Below are 22,931 nucleotides of genomic sequence, written 5' to 3' on the forward strand. Positions count from 1 at the left end.
AATTAGCCCGCCTGTCCTGCATATGTACCCAATCGTCGGGCGAATAAGCACGCTTGTCAGGACTGCAATATGTACTCGATCGTCCCAAATGAATCTAGGCTAGGTTAACCTCATAACAAATACTTGAACATAACAATGCTGAAGAAATTGCAAAACACAGTACTATTATGCATAGATTGTAAGCACCCTTAATTATTTGAAAAAAATGTAGTTACTGCTACAGCCATTACAGCATGAAGCTATCACGATTCTGTTAAACAATTACCATTGTATTTAAATCATGTGGAAACTGGAAAAGAATTGGTATGCTTTTGCTATTTTATTAAACATATAGTGGGCCATCAGTCTTTACTATAAGATTTTACAGTAATATTACCATTCACTAATCTTATGAAATCAGTTTCTTTTACAAGCAGATAGACATATTAGTGAAATCAGTAGGCTAAAATGTAAATCATATTCCTTGTTCACTGGTTTTCTATGCTGATGAAATGGAATCAGGAGATGTCATGAACAATTTATCCTTAAAAAGAGAAATTTCTGAAAACAACTAACAACAAACCTTGCTTGGTAACCATGTACCTGCCAAAATCAACATGATAACCCATAAATGTTAGGTTGAATTTGAATCCACCTTCACATAACACATCTCACCCACCATGGATGACATATTGCTGCCTATCATGAATTGATATATCTCCTTCGTACAATGCCAGTCATGTTCTTCTTTCTCCATTCTCTCCTAAATATTATTCTAGTCTAGTCCACATCGAACTCTACCTCTCAACATATCTTTTTTTAAGAATGTTTTGATTCATACCATATTGCTTGTCCTTCATCACATTTATTTTTATCTTCACCAAACAGGAGGGCACAGATATTGAGAGCGCAGCACAGGGCAGACAAGGACAATATTGGCAGCCTTTCATCCTATCTCTCGGACCAGAATTGAACCCCAAACAATTCTTCATTGTGGCAGATAAACTGGCCATTCCAACAGGGACAGAGGCGTAGAACATACATTTAACATAGACTATACACCCCCTCTACAACACTAGTTTTGTGAGTTCCATGCTTCCATGGTGTATGGAATTTTGCAACCAACAGAAGTGAAGTCTCTAGTCCGTATCCTTGCCACATCAATAAGGGCAGTCAGCATGGAGTAATTTCAAGGAGTGAATGTTACATTTTATTGCTCTGTAGGCCGGAACCCCGTCTGTCAGCATGGAGTAACTTTAAAAGGGTGTGAAGACTCGCGCAAAAAGAACGTCTAATGCCGGTAATCTGACCTAGTTTCAAATGAGGTGTGACAGAAGTGTTAGACACTGCCATCGATCCCAGAAAATACAAACACAGCTTGCTACCGTCGGTAATTAGACACTAGTGTACAGTCAGTACATACAGCTGCGGTCAATACCCACATCACAGTGTATAAACGATACAGCGATGAACATCTCAGGTCCAGCTAAAGATATCAAGGTATCACGTTTCATTACTGTCTGTCTTTGTTAGCGACACGAACAAACATCACTTGCAAGCAACAGAAAGTTAACTTTTTCAGATGGCTGCATGCTGTTTGGGACAAGTCTTCAATACCTTTAAGGAGTAACTAACACATACCCTAAAATGTTAAATTGATTACCCAGAGTTTACCAACAGTTTTATATGAACAGGGCTCCAGAAATAAATATTTCATTGATTTTTGGTTGTCAAAATGTTTTTTAATGATACTGATCTAATTATGAATGTAATTAAACAAACACCTAGTTGCCAAAAAAACTTTGTTGTATGATTTTTCGAGCATGTTATTTTAATGTTTACTTTAATGTTCCCACATTTCACTGCACTCACTATGTTGAAGGTTTATTTAATTAAGCAATTAATTAAGCTAATATTATTTATGATGCACAATATTCCATAACTTGTGCCATGAAAAGCAAGTAACCTGATTATTATAAGTTCAGTAACTGTAGAAAATTCCATTTGAGAATATCCTTTCCTCATTATTTTTTAGTCGACTTTGGGTCACATTTTTTTTTCAGCTTGAGCCCGACATTAAATGATTCACATCAGATAATTTACAAAACTTCAAAGTTTGATTGAAATCCCAATCAAAATCACTATACATGATTACTATCAGAAAGTTAAGAAATAATTGAGGGTGGTATAATAGTCACATGTGCTGTTTTTGCATACAAATTTGCTTTATATGAATGCCATATCATGAAATTGTGAATGCAGTATATAATAATTCATGTTTATCTAATAGCCATTATGAAGTTAGTGCCATTCTGTTAACTGCTTGTAATATGTTGTTTTGTGTGTGCTGGATAATGACTTTCAGCAATCGCCAATCTATATCATTGAAACACAAAGTATTTAAATGTTGACGGCACTGATATATAGTTTAACCATTCCTAATATTTTATAAATAACCTTCTGAAAATTTGTCATATGTTTTCCCCATTTTGAAATCATTCTAAGAAATTGTTGCTACTATACATTAATGATTTACAACTGGAAAAAAGGCAATGTACCAGATCCATTGTACTATCGTAGTGTTTCCATCCTATCCCTTTTGTAAAGGCAGGATCGTATAGTTACTATATCCTTTACAGCGGAAAAGTTAAAGTTCAGTGAGATCGGGAGATGGGATCAGCTGGGTATATAACGACTCAATTTACAGCTGTGTTGTCAATGAATTCCAGGGTATTACCACCTGGTGGTAATATACAAAGAATTTAAAGTGCTTTCTGTTGCAGTGGTGTTGCCAGACATATGAATTTTGGTTGGTGATATGTCTATTTGTGAATTCCCTCTTGGGGGAGGGGTTCCCCAGGCCACCCATTGGCGACACCACTGATCTGTTCTCAGCTCACCTAATCCTTTTTCAAAAAAATTAAAGAACATTTTAGATGGCCCAATTCAAGCAGAAATTTGACAGATTAATATTGAACTGAAAATATGTCACTGTTATGTAAAGCATCTTTTTAATTTGAACGTTTGTTGGAAAGGTAACATGTTGTGTTGAACATCCCTCAGAATATTGTAGTTTTGATTTCTGTTTTTTTTTTTAATATGATAACGAAAATTCTATAAGAATATATTAGTGAGTTAGTGGAAATAAAATTACTGTTCGGTGGATATTGACAATTATATTTCTTGATGGAATACCATTTTTAATGTACTTTGTGTGTGACTGTCACAATGATTTTCTGGTCTTTATAGCCTAACATGATTGGATGTGAAGGCGAAGTCACTCAATGAAGTAGCACCTTTCAGTAAATTCCCCTGCATTAACAGATCATTGAATGTTGTCTTTGATGATGGCCTTAAATGCATCTATATTGAAGAATTCCAGCACCAAGCTAACACGGAGGATCAATAGAAAAGCTTGTTCAATCCAGGATTTGCAGTTTATAAGATTGACAGTATAGCTGTGATGTGTAATAATTCAGTCTAAAGGACCGACTGTTCAGTCTGATTTCAGTCTAATAGACTGAGCATATTCAATCTAATTAAGACTGGTGCTGCAATAAATCAGTCTAAACTGCTGACTGTTCAGTCTAAAGTGGTTTGATTTTCAGTCTATTAGACTGCAGAGTACTCAGTCTAATTAAGACTGACCTTCAGTCTTTACATTTCAGACTGAAATTCAGTCTAAGTAGTCTGATCCCTTATCCCATCCATCATTAGACTGAAATTTCAGTCGATTAGACTGAAATTTCAGTCTCTCATTTTAAGAGAGTATATATATATATACATGCTATATACGACCGTGCACTTTCTATATCATCATCGTGTACATTATATTATTATCGCGTGTTTTATACATAATCATCTTCTTTTACATCACCACCGTGACCTTTTACATGATGATCTTGTCCATTTTCATTATCAACGTATATTTAGATGTTATGATTGTGTACGGTTAAGTTATTATCGTGTATTTTATATTATCATGTTTTGTCTTGATAATGTCATCATGTTCTGTTACATTATCATCGTGTATCTTCACTTTATCATCGTGTATATTTACATTATCATAGTGTACATTATATAATTATCGTCTACTTGCACGTTATTATCATAATCATTTGTAACCATCTGGCTGTCCATACACACTGTCTTATTAAGCCGCCTAGCGTTGTCAGAAAAAGGAAAGGTTCGGCGAAACTTTTTGCAATTCTTGTCTATACAAACTGCAGACTGAAAACTCCCATTGTTTAAATTTCTGTTATGTGAAAGACTATTTTAATTTAATGAGATAAGTGCACGCTGCAAGTTTAGAACATTCGAACGGTGACCGTCTTCACAGCGACGTGTCATCCAGCAATGGAGTTAAAAAGTGTGAGCCATAAATATATAATTATCCCTTTTTGTTGTTCTTTTCTTTACGCAGTCTATGATGCACCATGGCTCTCTCTTCATCATCGTTATGAAGCGTGGATTCCATTGGCTAATACATGTGGGAATGACGTCACGGATGGGGCTATCGAGACACGCTACCGTTGGAAATCTCATTCTGCCGTAAGTGAACAGTTACATTTAATCGGTGCGAGAGATCCTTGGAGAAGAGTCTTGGAACAATCGGGTAAATACAAAAGTTATCTGCGTTCACTAGAAGACAACTTTTACCCGTCTAATGAGTTTTGAAACGGAATACCTACAACCAGTGTGTGGACGTTTTTAATATTTTGTGTGGGAGGTAGTTTATTAGGTCTTTGAGAAAAACATTTTAGCACCCTAAAGTTTCTTTACGGACCATCCACAATAAGGTTTTAATTAATTTAATAAGACAACAAACGGTGTGGAGGCGAAATGCATTATCGTAGACGTATACATCACAGTGTAAAATTTTATTCCGTGAAATTTGAGTAACTTTCATTAGTCATCTTCATGATGTATACAATATAAAGATTTTCGTGTCGTATTAAGCTTTGTACTAAGCCAGTGTGGAAACGTAACTAGTACATTTACCATAACAGGATTCTGAAATATTAGGCTGCCTTTTTTCTTTATTGAATTAAGTTCCATTTAACCTCTGTACGCATCTCAATCTCCCCTTCAATATATATTTAGCTCTAGCCTAAGCTTGGATACAATAAATCATGAATATGTAGCCTAACTATAAACTGACTTATGTTATCGTTAGTTTTGAATATAGCCTAACTATAAACTGACTTATGTTATCATTAGTTTTGAATATAGCCTAACTATAAACTGACTTATGTTCGTTAGTTTTGATTATTTTTACGATCACATCGATGGTAAAATATAATGTATGCAATTTCAAATTCAATCTTACTTTCCAATGTAACTACTATAATGTAATTTCCTATTACGTTATAACGGATCCTGTTTAATTCATGCCGGTTAATCAAACTGTGTTATACATAGTTTATGAGAAGAAAAAATTACCCGCTAGTAATTAATCTATTGCAGTTATTTCATAAGTCTAGTTAACCTAGTTACGAGGGTAAAATGTTTAGCGAAATATTAAACAAATTTTTTAAGTAAGGCACTAAATCAAGGAGACAATACATCTATTTACCCTGTTATTAGTGAATGTTGCAATGCATTTACTATAACCTATTATGAGGTAATGTTGCAATGCATTTTTTTCTCGTATGATATAAATAACTATGTTATCATCCTGATACTTTTACTTTTTCCAGGGCACTGAACGGCGATCCAACTGTGTAGTCCACACAAATCACGTGACGAAACCTCGACGTAATCGTTACGGTGATCGGTAGGAATTAGTGACAATGCATAAAATATTGTACTTCGAATTTTACTATGACATGTTTATAGGCATCATGGATATTGTAGCTAATGTAATAGATCTATATAGCCTTTTATAAGAACATTTTACAGATGCATGATTTAAAGGTGAAGGGTTAATTTGCCATCCCCTTCGTTAATCGGTTTAATTGTAAATGAGGTGTTTGTCTCACTATAGGCAATATGCTGTATATTTCATCCATTGAGATTCATACAGTGCATGTAGAGAGATATCGTCAGAGGTTTTTTTTTCCGGTAGTAAACACGAATACATAGTTTGTGATATATATTTACTCATCCTTACATTCTATCACGTCACGCACAGAAGCTCGTTTTTTGTTTGTAACACAGTTGAAATAAATTGATGCCTCTTACGCATGAAAGAGTAAAACATTGAATGTAGTTTGTTTTAATCCAACTATATTTTTCTCAATTAAATAGCTTGTGAATTATATTTTTACAAGTTCTAAGTTGATTATTTCATAGCAATGTACAACAAAATCTTGATATGGTTCACATGTTGTTATACCATATTACAATGGAAAGATGTCAATGAATTGGTAATGTTGCATATTCATGTTATGTAGAAATGATGCACATCACCTAGTTTTACCAGCCAGTTGGGACAATTTGAATATGCTAATACCATTCGGCACTCTCCTTCCATATCATGCTTCAAAGCACTCATACTAACAGTACAAATATTTACTATCCTTTTTTTCTGATAGAAACAGGATATTCATACTATTCATACTGTCAATGTGAGTGCATAGAAGCAGGACATAAAAGTACAGTGTGGAAAACATAGTTTCCCAATTGGGTGATATTTACACTTAATAACGATGCATATCCATGTCCAATAGATCACAAGTTGATATCTTGGTTTCAATTGGTTGATAATGCGTATGTATGTAACTTGAAGGGTTCAAGGAATATATGAAATTTGGCTGTTATCACCAATAAAGACATGTTATGCTGTACGTATATGATTTACATTACAAGCAGTATATATATTCAACATTAAAACCAGCTACACGTTTGTTTTCTTTTTTCTCCATTTGAACTTCGTTAATGAAACTCTTTTGATGTTTCCATTGCAGTCAAATTGTTTATTATTTAACCAAAATATTGCGGTAAATGTCGTATCTTATGATTTATATCCCCTCTTGTTTGATAAAACAGCGAGATAATTCAACTTGTTTGAAAACAAGTTAAAACAAAAGTGAAGAAAGCGAAGTTTATGTACTTGTTAAAATATTCATGGCGTGAAGAAAACAAATTGTAATTTTAAAAATTATATAAAAAGCTTTTAGATGAGTTTCCAAGAATTTTAGTTAGAGTCAATTACATTTTTACAAGACCATAAAAAAACTTAATCGTTTCATGTTTGACAGATGATCAAACCCACATATTTTTGAGGTGACAGTTCATTAATTTTATTTCGTGGTTAACCCTCATCCCCCCCCCCTACCCCCGCAGGTAGCGCAATATTATCGAGGTAACTTTTCTTCACATTCTCGTACAGTAGTTTACCCCCTTCCCCGTCCCCATCATCGGCCCCATCCCCCAGGCTCGAGTACATTTATATTTTGTTTTGCTCTCTTTGATTTTTAACCGTCGACCAGCGCGTCCCCAACAATTTCTAGAGGTGTACTCTTCCCTCTGCCCCAAACCCCGCTGGCTACGCCACTGCTGGGAGATACGCGCGAAATTCCACTTAGTTCATGGATTCTAAGTTTGGTTGGTAGGCCATATATGGTAGTGATAGTTTCAAAATACGAATTGATGTAGATTTTTTCAAGAAAATGTATATTTCTAGGTCAAGATTTTGCATATATATCTGAATCCTGTGGTGAGAACTCTAAACACTATAGCTACATTTACGTCCTACGACAAGTTCGAAATATTTGGGCATTACAGTTATTCTGTCACGTGACCATATCATTGATAGTCCATCCAAATAATTATCAAAAGAGAGGTTAGTTTTCTTTTACTAATCGCAATATTGTAGGTTTTAACACTAAGGAATAAGAGCTTAAAAATAGTTTCGATCTGTTGAGATTGAGCAGCTAGTGAATAAACATGAAGTTTCGTCACGTGAGTTTATAATACGAAATTTGAAAAATTGCAAGCTCTTGGGAGTTGTGAAGATCTTGATACATCTTCAGTTCTTTAGTAGCAATATCACACAAGTCGATGACGCCATAAATTCACTCTCTTTCTCTGCATTCTGTCAGCGACTTTGAGTCAGTTGTATGCGGATGACATGTTCTGTCGAATAAAACAAAATGGAACGGTATTCTTAATTCCTGCTATGCAGTTTACGTGTTATGATGTAACTTACTTGCTTGATTAACGTCTATACAAAAGGTAATCATGTTAAATATATACGCGGATATCTTTTCATCAACTTAACCTGCTTCCAAGGTGAGTGCTGAATCCCCCTCCCCCACCCCCCGGTTAAATGGTGAAATTGTTTTCAAGTGAGATTGTTTTATCTTTATAGCCACATCCATGTTCGATAGGAAAGAGAGGAAAAAAGATAGGGAAGAGGGCAGGGGAGAATTTTATGAATATTGGATTAGTGTAAAGTGACCAAGAAAGGGAACGATTACTACTGTAAATTAATATCAAATGACAGTCTTCATAGTGAGTGAACCAAGATATAGTAAAACCTTAAATTTGAAACATTTGTTGTCCTAACATAAACCCTGTATACTGTTTATTACCAGCAAATATTATATGGATGCTCTCAAAAGGACAGTCAGTGAGGTGTGTAATTCAGAAAATATACCGGCGAAAACTTGGGTTAAGCAAATATCTTTTAAGTATAATTCATGGTAAGCTTCGTTTTGGTAAAATAGGTTTGGGGTACCATGTGCCTTAAAGCAGCACTTGATTAGACATTTTACTTTTAATTGTGTAATAAGTCAGTTTTTCAGCACTTCTTGTGTCATCATTTTGCAAGGGGTTGCAGAATGATAAGTTAATGCTGTTTAACGGTAATATTTTTGTTTATATATATTTTTAGACACGATTTTCAATTCCCTAATATTTCAAAGCATTCATTACAGATTCTACTCACCAACTTTGCACAAACATGCCCTTCGAAATGTTAAAAAAGTAAACCTGGGAAAATATTTTCCCCTCACTCATTTTTTTATGAAATATAAATCCCTTTACAAGATACAGCATGTACACTGACAGCCGCCCTGTGTATTTGGCGGGATAACTAGCGAGGCTTTCCTTAAAAGTTATACAAACATAACTACCACCCACCCACCTTCTCTTCCCCTTCACGTCTTTCTACTGCACATAGTTCATTTCTTTCGGTTAATTTTGCGGACAATACGTTGCGCTTGATACATTGCTGGTTTGAGTTAGTCCGTCAATTTCCATGTAGAGATGTTACTCAAAAAATAATACAATTCTTCAAACTCAGCCGTTCCATCTTCGGAACCAAACAAACGTTAATATATAACATGGAGGCACTGATTCCATTCGACTTACAAAAATCAAGTACTTTAAACACATTCAAATGGAAATATTCAAAATATTGATTTGTCTTCCTGATCTACCCTGGTCTAATCGATCGTATTCAAGTTAATTAATTACATTGTTAGGGGATGTAGGTCAAAACCACTAAGAAAACGGTAGCGATTTCGGTGTCTACCGATAGTTGCCCCTCGTACCCGCAAACCCTCCCCACCCCCCCCCCCCCCCTCTTCCTTCACTCCTGCTGAGAAAACATGAATCGGTAACTAGTATCGACATTTTCATTGCAAAGGCTTTTAATACTTATTATAGAACTTTGAGTCGGTGAAGTCAAATCCACGTGTATGTAGATTACAGAGCGGAAACATTGTTTTAGATTACATTATACGTAATATGGGAATATAGATTAGTAATAAGCGAACAAACTTTAAACAAATCAGTTAATTAAGAATAAGGTTGTAATTTGGTAGCCTGCCTTCGGAATTTACAAGCGATGTTCAAGGTTGTATTTGATCCGAATTAAGCAAACCCTAAGATGTTGTCACAAAATATACGTTAATATAGAAATCATTTCTTCTAAAACTAATTGAGGACCAAACACGTTTCCATATTATTATTTTCAACATTTCTTAGAGTATAGCATGATAAATCAAGCTATTGAAATATAGTGCAACTTTGTTACCCAAACGAACATGTAAAAAACATGTAGCAAAATGAAGCAGTGGTTATTTTATAACATGTAGTGGGATTCTGTTAACAAATAGTAAAAAGAATGCGGAAGAACCAAAGGAAAACGGCTGTTTCAAACTTACCGTAGCCTATCATTAATCGATCAGTTTGTTACTATAGTCTATATATAGGAACTTACACTGTATTACTTACCACAAAATTGCCGTCCATGTCACATTCCTGAAGCAAAAAACAAACATTTTAATGTAGGCATGATTTTCTTGGGAAAGTGTACATTATTGTACAAAGTCTTTCAGTTAACGAGTTCTAATATGTTACTTTGCTACGGCTAAATATGAACTCAGTTGCAGTCATTATTATCTCATTTTCTGACCGAGAAAGAAATCCTTTTAGTGATGGTGATCTAGAACAAAGGATAGTTTATTTCAATGGTTTTGTAGTGATACATTATGGTGTGAGTTTACTGGCAAATTTACAGTAAATTATATTGCATTTCCGGGTAAATACGCCACACGAGACATAAGTGATAGGTTTCATTAAATATTGAAGTCAAGGTATGTAGTTGTATAAAATTGATCATGGAATATACTTCCACCATATCAGTACATCTCTGTAGGACGATGGCACAGATTTCACAAATACCGTATAAGATCGCAGTTAATCAGTTTGCTGACGGTAAGTGTAAAAAGAGTCTACTTGCAAGTGATTCACAGACATACGACTGCCACTCAACCTTATCTATAAAGCCGTTAGAATTTCATACGGAAGGATAGAAGGGACACTACAACGACTACTTTCACACATTACAAAACGGTGTGAATCTGAAAATGGCCGTTTTGGTTCACTTACAGACATAATTACTTGAAAGCATCCAAGCTATTGTAGAGAGTAAACCGACCCCCACATGCGCATGGTATTAGCGGTCGAATAGGTACATCCATATTCAGTCCATATCAGTATATATATATGTCAGGGTCTAGAAGTAACTGTAGTTTCAGGACAAATTTATTAAAATCAGAAGTACCTTATTAACAGACATAGCAATCTAGATGTCGGTACGCTGAAAATAGGGTACGGGGAGACATTGCAGTTAATGTAGGCCTTTTGACATATTGGAATCACAGAAAGCTCAGGCATTCGTAATATGGGACATGTGTCATATTTTGCCTTCAATTGACATCATATGACTGTCCAAAACCAGGGGCGTAGCCAGGATTTTCAAAGTTGTAGGCACGACTATCTGAGAGGAGCGCCACCATCAGTTGGTGCGGAGCGTACAAGAAAATTTTTGGTTTTACAAACCCTCCAGATGGCCGGAAACACCCCTTCCCGAGTGTTCATTCTGGTTCCCTGGCCTCATGCTAACTTGAGACACCTCTTTCAATATCACTTTTAAACCCCAAACAAACAATGCAATACTACATAATGTTTTTAAAATTAGCAAGGTACATGTACAGAATAGTCTTACTTTTCAACTTCTGATACTTGTAGATACAAAGATAAGCCAGAATTGTCTTTAATACCACTATAGCCAGTAATTGTCTTTGATACAACTGTAGCTAGTAAATGTTTAAGTTAGCCTAATAAGAGAAGGCGAAAGCTATCCGAAGATTGCCATCTGATACAAATTTCTTCAGCACAGCATCAACGTCAATTGCAAAGTCCCTCTAGATGTCAGTGGCGTAGCCAGGATTTTTTCAGTGGGGGCGATGGGGGGGGGGCTTGACCATTTCCAGGGAGGGTGTCTTGTTACTATCTAAGCGGAGCGCCACCATGCATGGGTTGGCGCACAACGTACCTAAGTTTTTTGGTTAAAGGCCTCCTAGATCTTCGAAAATGACACTTCTCAAGCCTTGGAAGCAGGGGCGTCAATCCGATTTGAAACGTGGGGGGGGGGGGGGGACGTAATTGATTCGAGTATTCCGGCCGCAAGTACTATCTAAGCGGAGCGCAACCATTGGTTGGCGCGCAGCGTAGCAAAAATATTTCAGATTTCAATATCTGCTAGATCGCTGGAGATGGCACTTTGCAGGCTGGATAGCAGCCATCTAGTTGCGTGATTTCGGGAGAAAATTACAAATTCGTCACTCAGGAAATCTGCAATAAAGTTCATGCGGCCTTAATTTTGGTGGATTAGTTCTGTTATTCCAATTAACATTATCATTAGAACACAGTGCAAGTTGACAAATGATGCGGCGAACTGGAAACCCCAGCCCCTTTATGCCCTATGTTTCAGGATAGAATACCCTCATTTGTTCAAACCCATGACAACTAACAATCTGTGAATAAATTTACTTCGAAATGGGCACAATATATTGCACCAAGTCGGTCAAGGAATGACCCCAGGGCCTCAGATATAGGCCTATAGGAACGATGCCACAAAATGTCCCGGACATTCTATAGGCGAAAGAAGCTATTCGCCGCGACTGCATGTGCGACTGCGGTCGAAGGGTCGTTCATGAGTGGTCATCATGGAGATTCGAGACCATTCAGACCAATGATATATTTTTCGCACATGTATTTTTTCTTCGACACCCAAAATCCCAATGGGAGGACCCCTGGGGGCGACACGCTTTCATGGGGGCTGTCGCTCCCACGCCCCCCTGGCTACGCCACTGGTGGATTTGCATGAGTGCCAAACCGCTGAGTCTCTCTTCATTCATTGTAGAACGCATGTAATTTTTTATTCTGCGCATTGCGCTGAAAGACCTTTCAGCAGTTGACGAAGCTATTGGCATGGTTAATGATGGTAAGTCTTAACTAGATGTTAAAAAACTGACAAGATCGGATCCTAGTTTTTCTTGGCGGGTAGAGTGTTGAATGAAACGGCACGCGATAGAAATGACAGCCTAGATGACAGAAGAATAGGTCACCTAATTAAGCCATATTCTTGCTACGTTCATTTCAATAGTTTTTCCTGTCTAGACTTTTAAACTCGTCCATCAAGCTTACGGATTTGAATTATGGGTGTTTCTAAGAAAAGATAACTTGGCAAAAAAATTGTAGGCCCGGGTCTACAGTGCTACATACTGGCTACGCCCTGTAGGCCCGGGCCTACAGTGCTACATACTGGCTACGCCCCTGAAAACTACCAAAGACAAAGGTTTCTTACATCCAACATGTGACGTCTAGTTTCTTCATATCATATATTACACTGAGATCGATCCAAGTTCCCTTGGGCGATCATGCTTGAGAAATCGTGAAAATAATCTTCCCCGCCATTGGTACAGTTATTGTTAATGGTCTTTAAGATATGAAATTTAAAACGTTAACTTTCTGAAAACTATCATTTAACACTCAATATCTTTAAGCGAGGATTATCACATACTTGATACCGACGAACAGTTTTCAACCTAGAACCAACCAATACTTAAATCCTGTATTAATCAGGAAAGTTCTTTAACAATGCAGATATTGTGAAGGAAGGAATTGCCTTCATCCACGTCCCCAAATCCAATTCTAAACTTTTCATTTAATAACGCCGTCATTGCAATGTGTAAGCGATTCGAACCATTGACCTCTGGAAGCTCTCCAGCCCTACCATCGGTGATATCTATTTATTTTGTTGATAGGAGGGATATTCGAAGGTAAAGAAGCTGAAAGATTTATCTTTCCAGGGATTGCACTGCAGTCTAATTATCTACAACACATGAAGCCGGTAGAAAGAGAATGAATAGAAATTCGTTTTCACATAATATCATTCATTATTTACCACAGAGAAGTAGCCTGACTGGGATATTATATAAGCAAGTATGGAATGGACAAGCAAAGTTTGGTTTAGAGCGACAGCGATATTTTATCATTCTGAAATATGAATTGTTTATAGCTTTGAAGAGATCTTAATAAACTCCTTTTCACTCAGTAGTGACAATAGTGTAAGTGAAATGTGTAAGCTCAGAGGATCTGTCGATACTTCCATTATGAATATGTAACAGCTAAAGAGACGTGTACGATCTCTTACCTGCCATCGACCAGTCTTCAAATTCAATCGTCGATGACCCTGATCACTGAATATGATCCACACTGAAGAATATAATAAAGTAGATTGGTTTAAATATATCAGTCTGTATCTAGTTATTCTATTATGCTATTCATTGACTGAAACAAGAATATTATCGTGGACTAACCTCAGAGATAAAGTCACATCGCCATAATGGAATAGTGATGTATGTAAATACGTTCAAATTACTTGTAAAAAGTAGACACTTGTGGTATTAGAGCTCATGGGACATGGAATGTTGATGCATTTATCCCTACGCTATGCCAATACGTCATCGGTTCACTTTTTAGTTTATTGCTGCAGAATCAGTTTACAGAGGTACCTTCGTAATTCTGATCACTTCATCACTGATTTAATTGATATGCAAAGAAGAAACTAATCTCATGCTAGCAGAATTGGTTGCGTGCCTATTATTCTTTTTGAGGAAGGAGGTATAATCTATATACACAGTGTGAGATAATTATCACTTGAATATAAAAAAGGGAAAACATTGAAACAGATGCGTAAATTCAAATTGAGAAATAGTTTCACAGTGACACTATTTCTGAACTTCTCAGTGAATACCTTGCGGAAGATTTTTTTCTTTTGCTTGCGATAATTTTTCATGCTCTTAAATCTACCAAAATCCCAAAGCAAGTTAAGTCATTAGCTTTACTTACCAACTTTGATTTCAAACAATGGAGTTAAAGTCTAAAGTGTCAAACATTACAAAGTTCTCTTTCAATATGTGCTTTGAACTTTCTGGGTTAATTATCGAATATGACAAATACCACCTGCAATTTTTGGCGCTTGACCTGATAGGTCAGGTGATCAAATCGAAGAAAAATTAATATATCTAAGCGACACAGGGCCGCCGACATTCAATCCCACAGGATGTTAAAAACTTTATTAATTAACACATGGTATGCGATCTTTGATCACCTGCCCAAATCTCAAACCTCTTAACCCAGACATATGCTATGTGACATGAATGGTGTGAGGAAGATATAGATAAAGTTATTGTAAACAACACTATAGATCAACATGGTAAGACGTCATTGCCATCTCATGTGACCATACTTGAATGGGCTTATATATCCAAAATCAGCATCAGAAATATGAACGGTATAAATATCTGGATGGCTAATGACAAATTTCACCTGCCATATGGGATCTTGCGTGAAGTGGCCAAAATATGTTATGATTATTGGAACACAGCCTTAAGGACGTACACTGAATATGACTAGCGGGTTAAAATGAGCATTTTTTTATATGTTTCATGGTTCCCTATTGTTTTTTCGATTGATCCAATCAATGAGCATACCACAGATCACATGTAGTTTACACCACCTCATCCTGTGTTTCAATCTTTCTTCGACGGATAACTTACATCATGAGCTACGCAATTATGGAACATTCATTTGTTATATTCAATTTAATGAAAGAACTGTGGCTTATTGCGCCAATAAAATGCTTCAAAAACATGACTTGACCCTCCCCCTCCCACCCCACCACTCCCTTCAAAAATGAGAGGCAATTTTAATTGAAAGAGGGTAAGAGAGACGTTAGCCCGGATCCCATTATATACATATGCAGTTTTACATTTAGGCAAGAACTTGGTAAAGCCCACCTAAATAGGGTATTTTACCCTAGAACGCCCACCCCCTCCCACCACAATCTCTGAAGGGAGCATTCCATATATTGCTCTGTTAAACATTTTAAGTTTGCTGCATTTACAATCCTTTCCTTGTTGAGACGCTCAAGGTAGGAACAGTCAAATGTGTAATTAACCATGCACTCATCAATCCCCAACATCCACAATGAATGAAATTTCAATTTTTCAAGAAGAAACACCATCAAGGTTGACTTAATCAGGACTGTATGACGTCACAGCAACGACTATTTAAATTAGAAGTGGAGTTAGAGAGATTACAAAGTCTGAAGTCACTGGTGGATTTTATAGAGTGGAATGTGAGATTGGGGATCACGAATCCACAACAAATGTTTACTTTTTAAGATGTCAGACAAGTGTGCCATTCACTAACACACTTCACGTATTTCTTCATGCTTAGATTTGACTACTTTATTCAATTTATATTAGTCTTATACATCTCTTATTTTTAGTCTAAGTTTTACCACAGTCTCATGTAAAGTGATATATTAATAAATATTAATATATATTATTAATACTAATAAACCTTGAGTCTTTTGAAGCTGTATTTTGTGCTGAAAGTAAAAGGAAATACTAGATGCATGTAAACGTAACATGTTACCTTAATTATCAGGTCTACCACAAACAAACCAGCGGCAATGGAAGTTTAACCTTAAACATTCTTAAAATTTCTTTATCAGGCTCAACGATTTCTACCTCGCTAATGTAGGAACAGCCAATTAGTTGTTACGCCACACATAACTTACAGTGAGATTTGGGAAAATCCAGTCACGTGTGAATTTGTATGTTTGGTCCGTCACAGAGAGTAAAAACCAAAATGTAAAGTATATATTGTATGCCTCATTAACTAGTCATAACACAGAACCCTTCATTATTACTACCGTTCTTTGATTTATAACATGTGTCGAGGATTGAAATGACTGTAAATGAAGCTGTAAACTTGATATCGTGTAATGGAATTGCTGTAATTATTACGTTTGTTAACACGAAATACTGTGTTCCGACATTGCAATTATTTACCCTCAAAATTATGTCAGATAGCCAGATGTCCCGCTATCACCCTTGGTCGGGGTCCAGATAATTGCCTTTTACATGATTTTCACTGTATTAGTCTAGAAATATTAAAAGAACGTGTAAAACTGATTTGATGTTAACTGATGAGATATACTATTAACATGAACACTGAAACTGAGCTAAGATCTTTGTTAATGTATATGGCTTGAACTTATACATATGAAGCATGAGAAGCTACAGTATTGTATTATATTCAATGCCGCGCTTGTCATTTACAGAACATCAGATCATCCAAAACTTGCTTCTAATGCATTTCTCAACTGAGCTAAGGACGAAAGGTTCAAAATGACGTCACTATCAAATACCTTTAACATTTCTTGATTTCAAGGACAGTGGAATCGATTCAGCTTCAACAGAATCTGGAAGATGGTAAAACCTAAACCTGTGGAGCGAAGTAAAGTCATCATCTTTTAAGGTAAAATTTGCTGACACAAAATTGATGACGCTAAAAACTTATGGTAACTAGAGAACAAGAATTAACTGAAACACAGTCAACTTAACAGATAAATCATGATCCCTAAGACGACCTAGTTTGTTTCCTTATTTAGCTTTATGCACACCTCAAAAATGATGAATTTATTTGAAAAATCCTTGCTTTTGATATGCTAACAACTTATTTTACACTTCTGTCGGTGCAGGTTGCATTGTTAACCTCTTTTAAAATTTGAGAAAGAAACTTCAAACATCACACGCAGATTTATGATGTGATAGTGGGGAGGAATAAATAATCTAGTACACATAACACTGTGTCAGCTTCTCAGCCACACGGCCTTAATAACACGTGACCAATGAATTAAAGTTGTATACAGGACAGATCATATATGATTTCATATTGTTCATCTGTCTGCTTTGCTTAGTATATGACTGATATTTCTTGAAACAGGGATCCCTTTCGGGTATCAAATTCAAACAGCAAAATGCAATATAAAATTAAAAACTTGTGAAGTCCGAATCTGACGGTAAAGAGCTGATGGTTCTTCATTGTGACAGAATAATGGAGGAAAAAAATTAAATGAATTAAAACGCTGTACGCGTGATCAAGTTGAATTGTCCTTAAAGTTTTGGTACTAAATTTGCCCTTGATGTACACTTTATACAATTATCAATCTAAATATAACTTATTTACTAAAAAACAAAAACAATATCAGTGTTACAAAATATATGAACATGACCGATTTCTACCTCTACCGTACTAAACGGAGTCAGTTCTTACAGCAGACTAGTTCGAAATATATTTTAACAAATAACTAGCGCGTTTCTCAAAGCATCAGTATAGTAGGAATGCATATGATCTTCCTCGGATTTCTTCTATAAGTGTGGCATTCGTTTACACCTGTAATGCCATGGTAACGATCCAGGTGTACTAGATACGTAACGATCTCAGTGCTGAATTCAGTATCCTTTGACAAGCTCGTTTCATCTCCCATTATTATGCCAATTAGGTCTTTACAGTAGTTACATACCCAATATTGACGGGGGGGGGGGGGGTGTGGGTTGTCTGAGACTTTTCAATATTCCCTCAATGGTTTGTATTTTATTGTATTGTGATCTTCAATGACTGAAACCGATGAATAAGCTCTCCATATCTCTGTACTGCAAGAGAGAGTTAAAGCTTTCTTTGAATATAAACAATTATGGAGACATGAAGTGTTCGCGTGAAGGGAACCCGCAACCTGGAATTAACGGGCATCCTAACAATCTTTATTGGGTCTAGTTCTAGAATAACAAACAAAACAAATATGCTGAGAATTTAGAAAGGACCTGTCAAAATCACAAATAATCTCGGTTTCAAGAATTTACTTTTCTAATAATGAACTTAACGGTAAAGTTGGTGTCAAGGAAGTTAATTTATGTTCTTTTCTAGGTTAGAATGTAACATCGGGCGGTACCGGTATTTATTAGATACAAACCATTGAAAGCCTGTTTGTAGTGTGTTATATAATGATTATTGTGTTTGATTTGTCGGGTGGTTAGGTTTTGTAATGGTAGCGGACGCATCTCTAGCATAATAGACTCTCGGATAACAAAATTACATTAATTTATGCCATAGCAATTTAGATCAGAGGTGGGTGAGGGTGGTGTGACTGGGTGGTAATGGAAGGTGAGAGGAAAGATAGTTTATGTGGTTGATTGATGAAATAATATAAAGACACCTGGGAGGTTTGAGGGTTGGGATGAAGGGTAACGATTTGTTAAAAGGCAATAATAATATTCAATTTCAGTGACAGTTATGACTAATTGCAAAGGGTAAATAATTTGAATTTAATAAGACTCGTTATTCTTGTCTGAGAAAATGAAATGTATTCTAGAAGTAGCAAGGCTAACGTGCCTGTCGGTAAAACTACAAATGTTCTTAACCGGGAATTATTGGAAGTAAAGTAATTAAAGCATATACGGCTGTGTAGCCTAATAACGGGACTCTTGCTAGCAAAACCAATGCAAGAAAACACTCAGGTGGTGATAAGGTTAGAGAATGTGACTGAATAACAGTGAAATGAGGGGTAGAAGGGTGTACAAATTTAAACAGGTGGGTTGGTGGTAAAACGTTAGCGAAGAGCCTACTTGATCATGACGTTTAAATTAATTTACGTATTTATTAGGACTATATTTGAAAACAGGTGCTAATGACTCCACTTCTACCCATAGACTATGTATGAAATAATATGCACTTAGATGACTTCCTCATTTTAAACTGCCTATTAATGAAATTACAGTGAGTCTCTTAGGAAATTTCAACTGCCTTTTTTTTATATTTCTTCTACGTCAAATGTTGGTTTTCTGTTTTGTAAGCTACATCATAGGTACGATTACCATTGCTTTATTTCTTTGGGTATTCTTTAAGTTGCTTTAGTTATATATTTTTATCAATTTTAAATTGATTTATCTATTTTTAATAAATTCACGTCCACTAATGTTTTATAGTAAAGGATTTACATTACCGGTAAATAACAGAGTTTATAATTAAATTATTTTTTAAGTTGTAATTTAGAGTTCGTTTTCTTTGAATTAAAACCATCTGTTGAGTGTTAGTTCTGGTCTTAAATTTGATAATTTAAATGTGTGTTTTTTATTGGCGTCTTTCTAGATCTAATGAAACTAATTTAAGTTGAATAATAAACGTTGTGTTGCATTCATTTTCTTTTTGTATGTATGTATGTATGTATGTATGTATGTATGTATGTATGTATGTATGTATGTATGTATGTATGTATGTATGTATGTATGTATGTATGTATGTATGTATGTATGTATGTATGTATGTATGTATGTATATTAGATCCTCCTGCAAGCAGGAACTCGCGAAGAAGCCTAATTGGCTTATCAAAGCCGCAAGCTGACCAAAGTCAGTCTCTCACATTCATATTTAACGTCCATGATTATGAATTGTTAATTGTCAACAACTCTGTAACTGGACGACATACATTAATCTGGGAGTGACTCGAACCGGATATCTTATGATTGAAAGGCACCGGTGTTAACCACTGAGCTAACACTCCAAATTTTTGAAAACATTTAAAATAAAATATTCATTGTTGTGGAGGCTTCCTAAAAACAATATTTCTAATTTCTGTCTGATAAAGTTTTCTAATAAAATAGTTTCATGTTATTCAAGAATTTTGTTGTGTTTTTAACTGTACAATTCAGCTTATCATTTTGAAAATCTTCATAAAATGCTGACAACTTTCACTAGGACAACTAATATTCAACAAATTTGTGCCTTTTCTTATCCAAAATAAACATTTGTGTCACTTTAAGACTCACCTCTTCTCTAAAACTTAAGCTTATTCAAGACAAAAAGAACATTTTATTATTTACACCCTACCAACCTCCTCCCTGACACCCCGCGGTCTTTCATCGAGTTAAATAATCCCCCTTTAATCTCTTAAGTTTATTTCATTTACTGCAACATTCTACAGAATTCCATAAACGATGGCCTAATTTATTCAAATAAATCCGCTTAAACTAATTGAATCCGATCCTCGACAATAATATACAGCAGACTTTACATCCTACATTGTTAGTTTAATAATGATTACTTTTATTAATTAAATGAATTCCCTGTTTAACTGTTATGATGATTCTAACATCTACACCGGAATACTTACTTCAGCTCCTTCAAGCTTGTACACTGTGAGGAGTAATACAAGATGGCCGCAAACTCTTCATTAGTTAGTCTCCTGAAGTTGTCCCTGATCAACAGCTTCTGGAGAGAACTCAGGACAGAGAGAGAGAGACCAGGCTCAAGGATAAGGTTCAGACCAGACGCATCAACTCTAGGAGAGCAGAACCATAGCTCCACACGGGAGATAGGAATCTAGAATGAAAGAATAGAGTTACTGATAATAGAGTAGATAGAGATAATAGATTGGATAAGGTTACGATTAGAATAATTATTAGGATGTTTATAAAGAATAAAAACGAAAGAAATAAAATGGAAGAGAGTATAAGCGATGAATTGTACGGATTTTAAGATTGTGTTTATGTAATTTTGTGTGTTGGAATGAATTTTAACGAACGAGAATCAGTAAATTTTGAAGAGGAAATAAAAATATAAACAGGAATAAATTAATTATTTAAAGAAAAATGGAAATAGGACTTTATGAAGGAAGGATTATATTTGTTCAGGTTGTGAAAACAAGAGAATTACAAAATTGGGTTAAATAGGACAATGGTAAAGTTTTAAAGATTTATTTGTTCATGCAAGAAATATTGGTTAGCTTTATTTTGATTTGTTCTGTAGAAACAAAAGCAGAAATATTGAAATTATTACTACTTATTTGTTTTATGTATTTTCGTTTTTATTCATTTCCTATCTTTTTTTTTGGGGGGGGGGGTAACTGTTGGGACTAGGGTCAATATTAATAAAGGTTGATAAATAGGTCAAACTAATTATTGATTGATTCTGATAGCTAAGTAAATTAATAATATGGCTTCGGAATAATGTAAAAACTAGATTGTCTTCTGGTTTAAAAGCAAATATTGTCAGAAAATGTGTATCTATTTGTAGAAGGAACTTATTTTAAGTATTTATTTAATTTTTAAAATAGGTGTTTATTCAATTCCATATATTTAGTATTTTATCCAGTTCTCAATAACACTTAACCTAATCAATGTCAGAAGTCAGGAGAGGGACAGAGAGGCTCAGGTTGATGAGGAAATTGGGCACAGAGGATTTTCATTTGGATTCTTTTTCTTCATTTTTCTCAGCTAGGTAAATTTAAATTGATACCGGTAATTTATATGAATCTATAACTTATAATGTATCAATATTTTTGGCCTACTACTTTTCAACAAATACAGAAATATCAATTGCTGCATGAACTTTGAAAGTTAATATCAATTGCATTTTAAACCTTTCTTCATTTTCTGAATACGTTTTATATTTAGTAATCTTAACTCAAGAGTGTTAGTAATGTACAGTATTTCAGCTTAGGGCCCTACGAACAACTTATAACAAATATAATGATTCCTAACAGTTTTTCTTTTCTTTATCCGTTAAAATCGACATTTATTTAATTTTTGGAAAGTAAAGTTGAATACCTGTGTACCGATGTTTAGTTTTTGTTATCAGTTTAAAATATTCTCTAGAAATAACTAATAGAAACGGTGGCGCAATGTTGACATTAATTCTTTCTAATATTACTAGGTGAAAATAAGTGATGGCGCATTTTAAAATTAAAGTTTTGGGCAAAACGCGTCACTTCTTTGTGAAATGAATATTCACTGTTATTGGAAACTACTTCGTTCAAATATTATAGGAATAATGCCATTTCCAAAAAGTTGGTATTCAACTTTCAAGGTCATGAAACTTTGCAAGGAAAGTGGTGATAGTTTATATTAAATTGATAGCCATAGGTATTTTTGTAATGTTTATGTTATCACACATTCAAAAAGAATTAAATATCTAACCAGCAGCATGCGAGAAGACCTGCAGTTAACTTTTCTGTGATACACGATAATTGCTATTTTGTAACTGGTGCGGTGATTATTTTCTTAGACTACTTATTTGAAATGCAAGTTGTAGCCTCGGTCTGTATGTTTTCGTGTTTCATATCAAAGGTACTTCTTTTAAGTTTTATTTTTAATATCCTTTCAGTAGGTAGTTTGAGTTTTGATTGTTTATTGACCACACTATTATAGATATACTTCGAAGTTTAGTTAACTAATGTCTTATGAGAGTCGTCGGTTACTATAGGAGTTCAGGTAGAAAATTTACTCATTTAGAAAGACGTA

General features: G+C 35.2%; 2 protein-coding genes across 2 annotated transcripts in view; one reads left to right on the plus strand and one right to left on the minus strand.

Annotated features, from left to right (window-relative positions):
* Positions 1-6,816, plus strand: part of LOC139964267 (uncharacterized) — an 81,563-nt gene extending 74,747 nt beyond the window's left edge. The window contains exon 10 of the mRNA XM_071965737.1: positions 5,679-6,816. Coding sequence (XP_071821838.1) covers positions 5,679-5,706 — 28 coding nt within the window. The 3' untranslated portion in view covers positions 5,707-6,816. The remainder of the gene's footprint in view (positions 1-5,678) is intronic.
* LOC139964268 (NLR family CARD domain-containing protein 4-like) overlaps positions 1-22,931 on the minus strand; it is a 62,182-nt gene that overhangs the window by 25,628 nt on the left and 13,623 nt on the right. The window lies entirely within an intron of this gene.

The sequence above is a fragment of the Apostichopus japonicus genome, chromosome 22, assembly GCF_037975245.1.
Source record: "Apostichopus japonicus isolate 1M-3 chromosome 22, ASM3797524v1, whole genome shotgun sequence".
NCBI lineage: Eukaryota > Metazoa > Echinodermata > Holothuroidea > Aspidochirotida > Stichopodidae > Apostichopus > Apostichopus japonicus.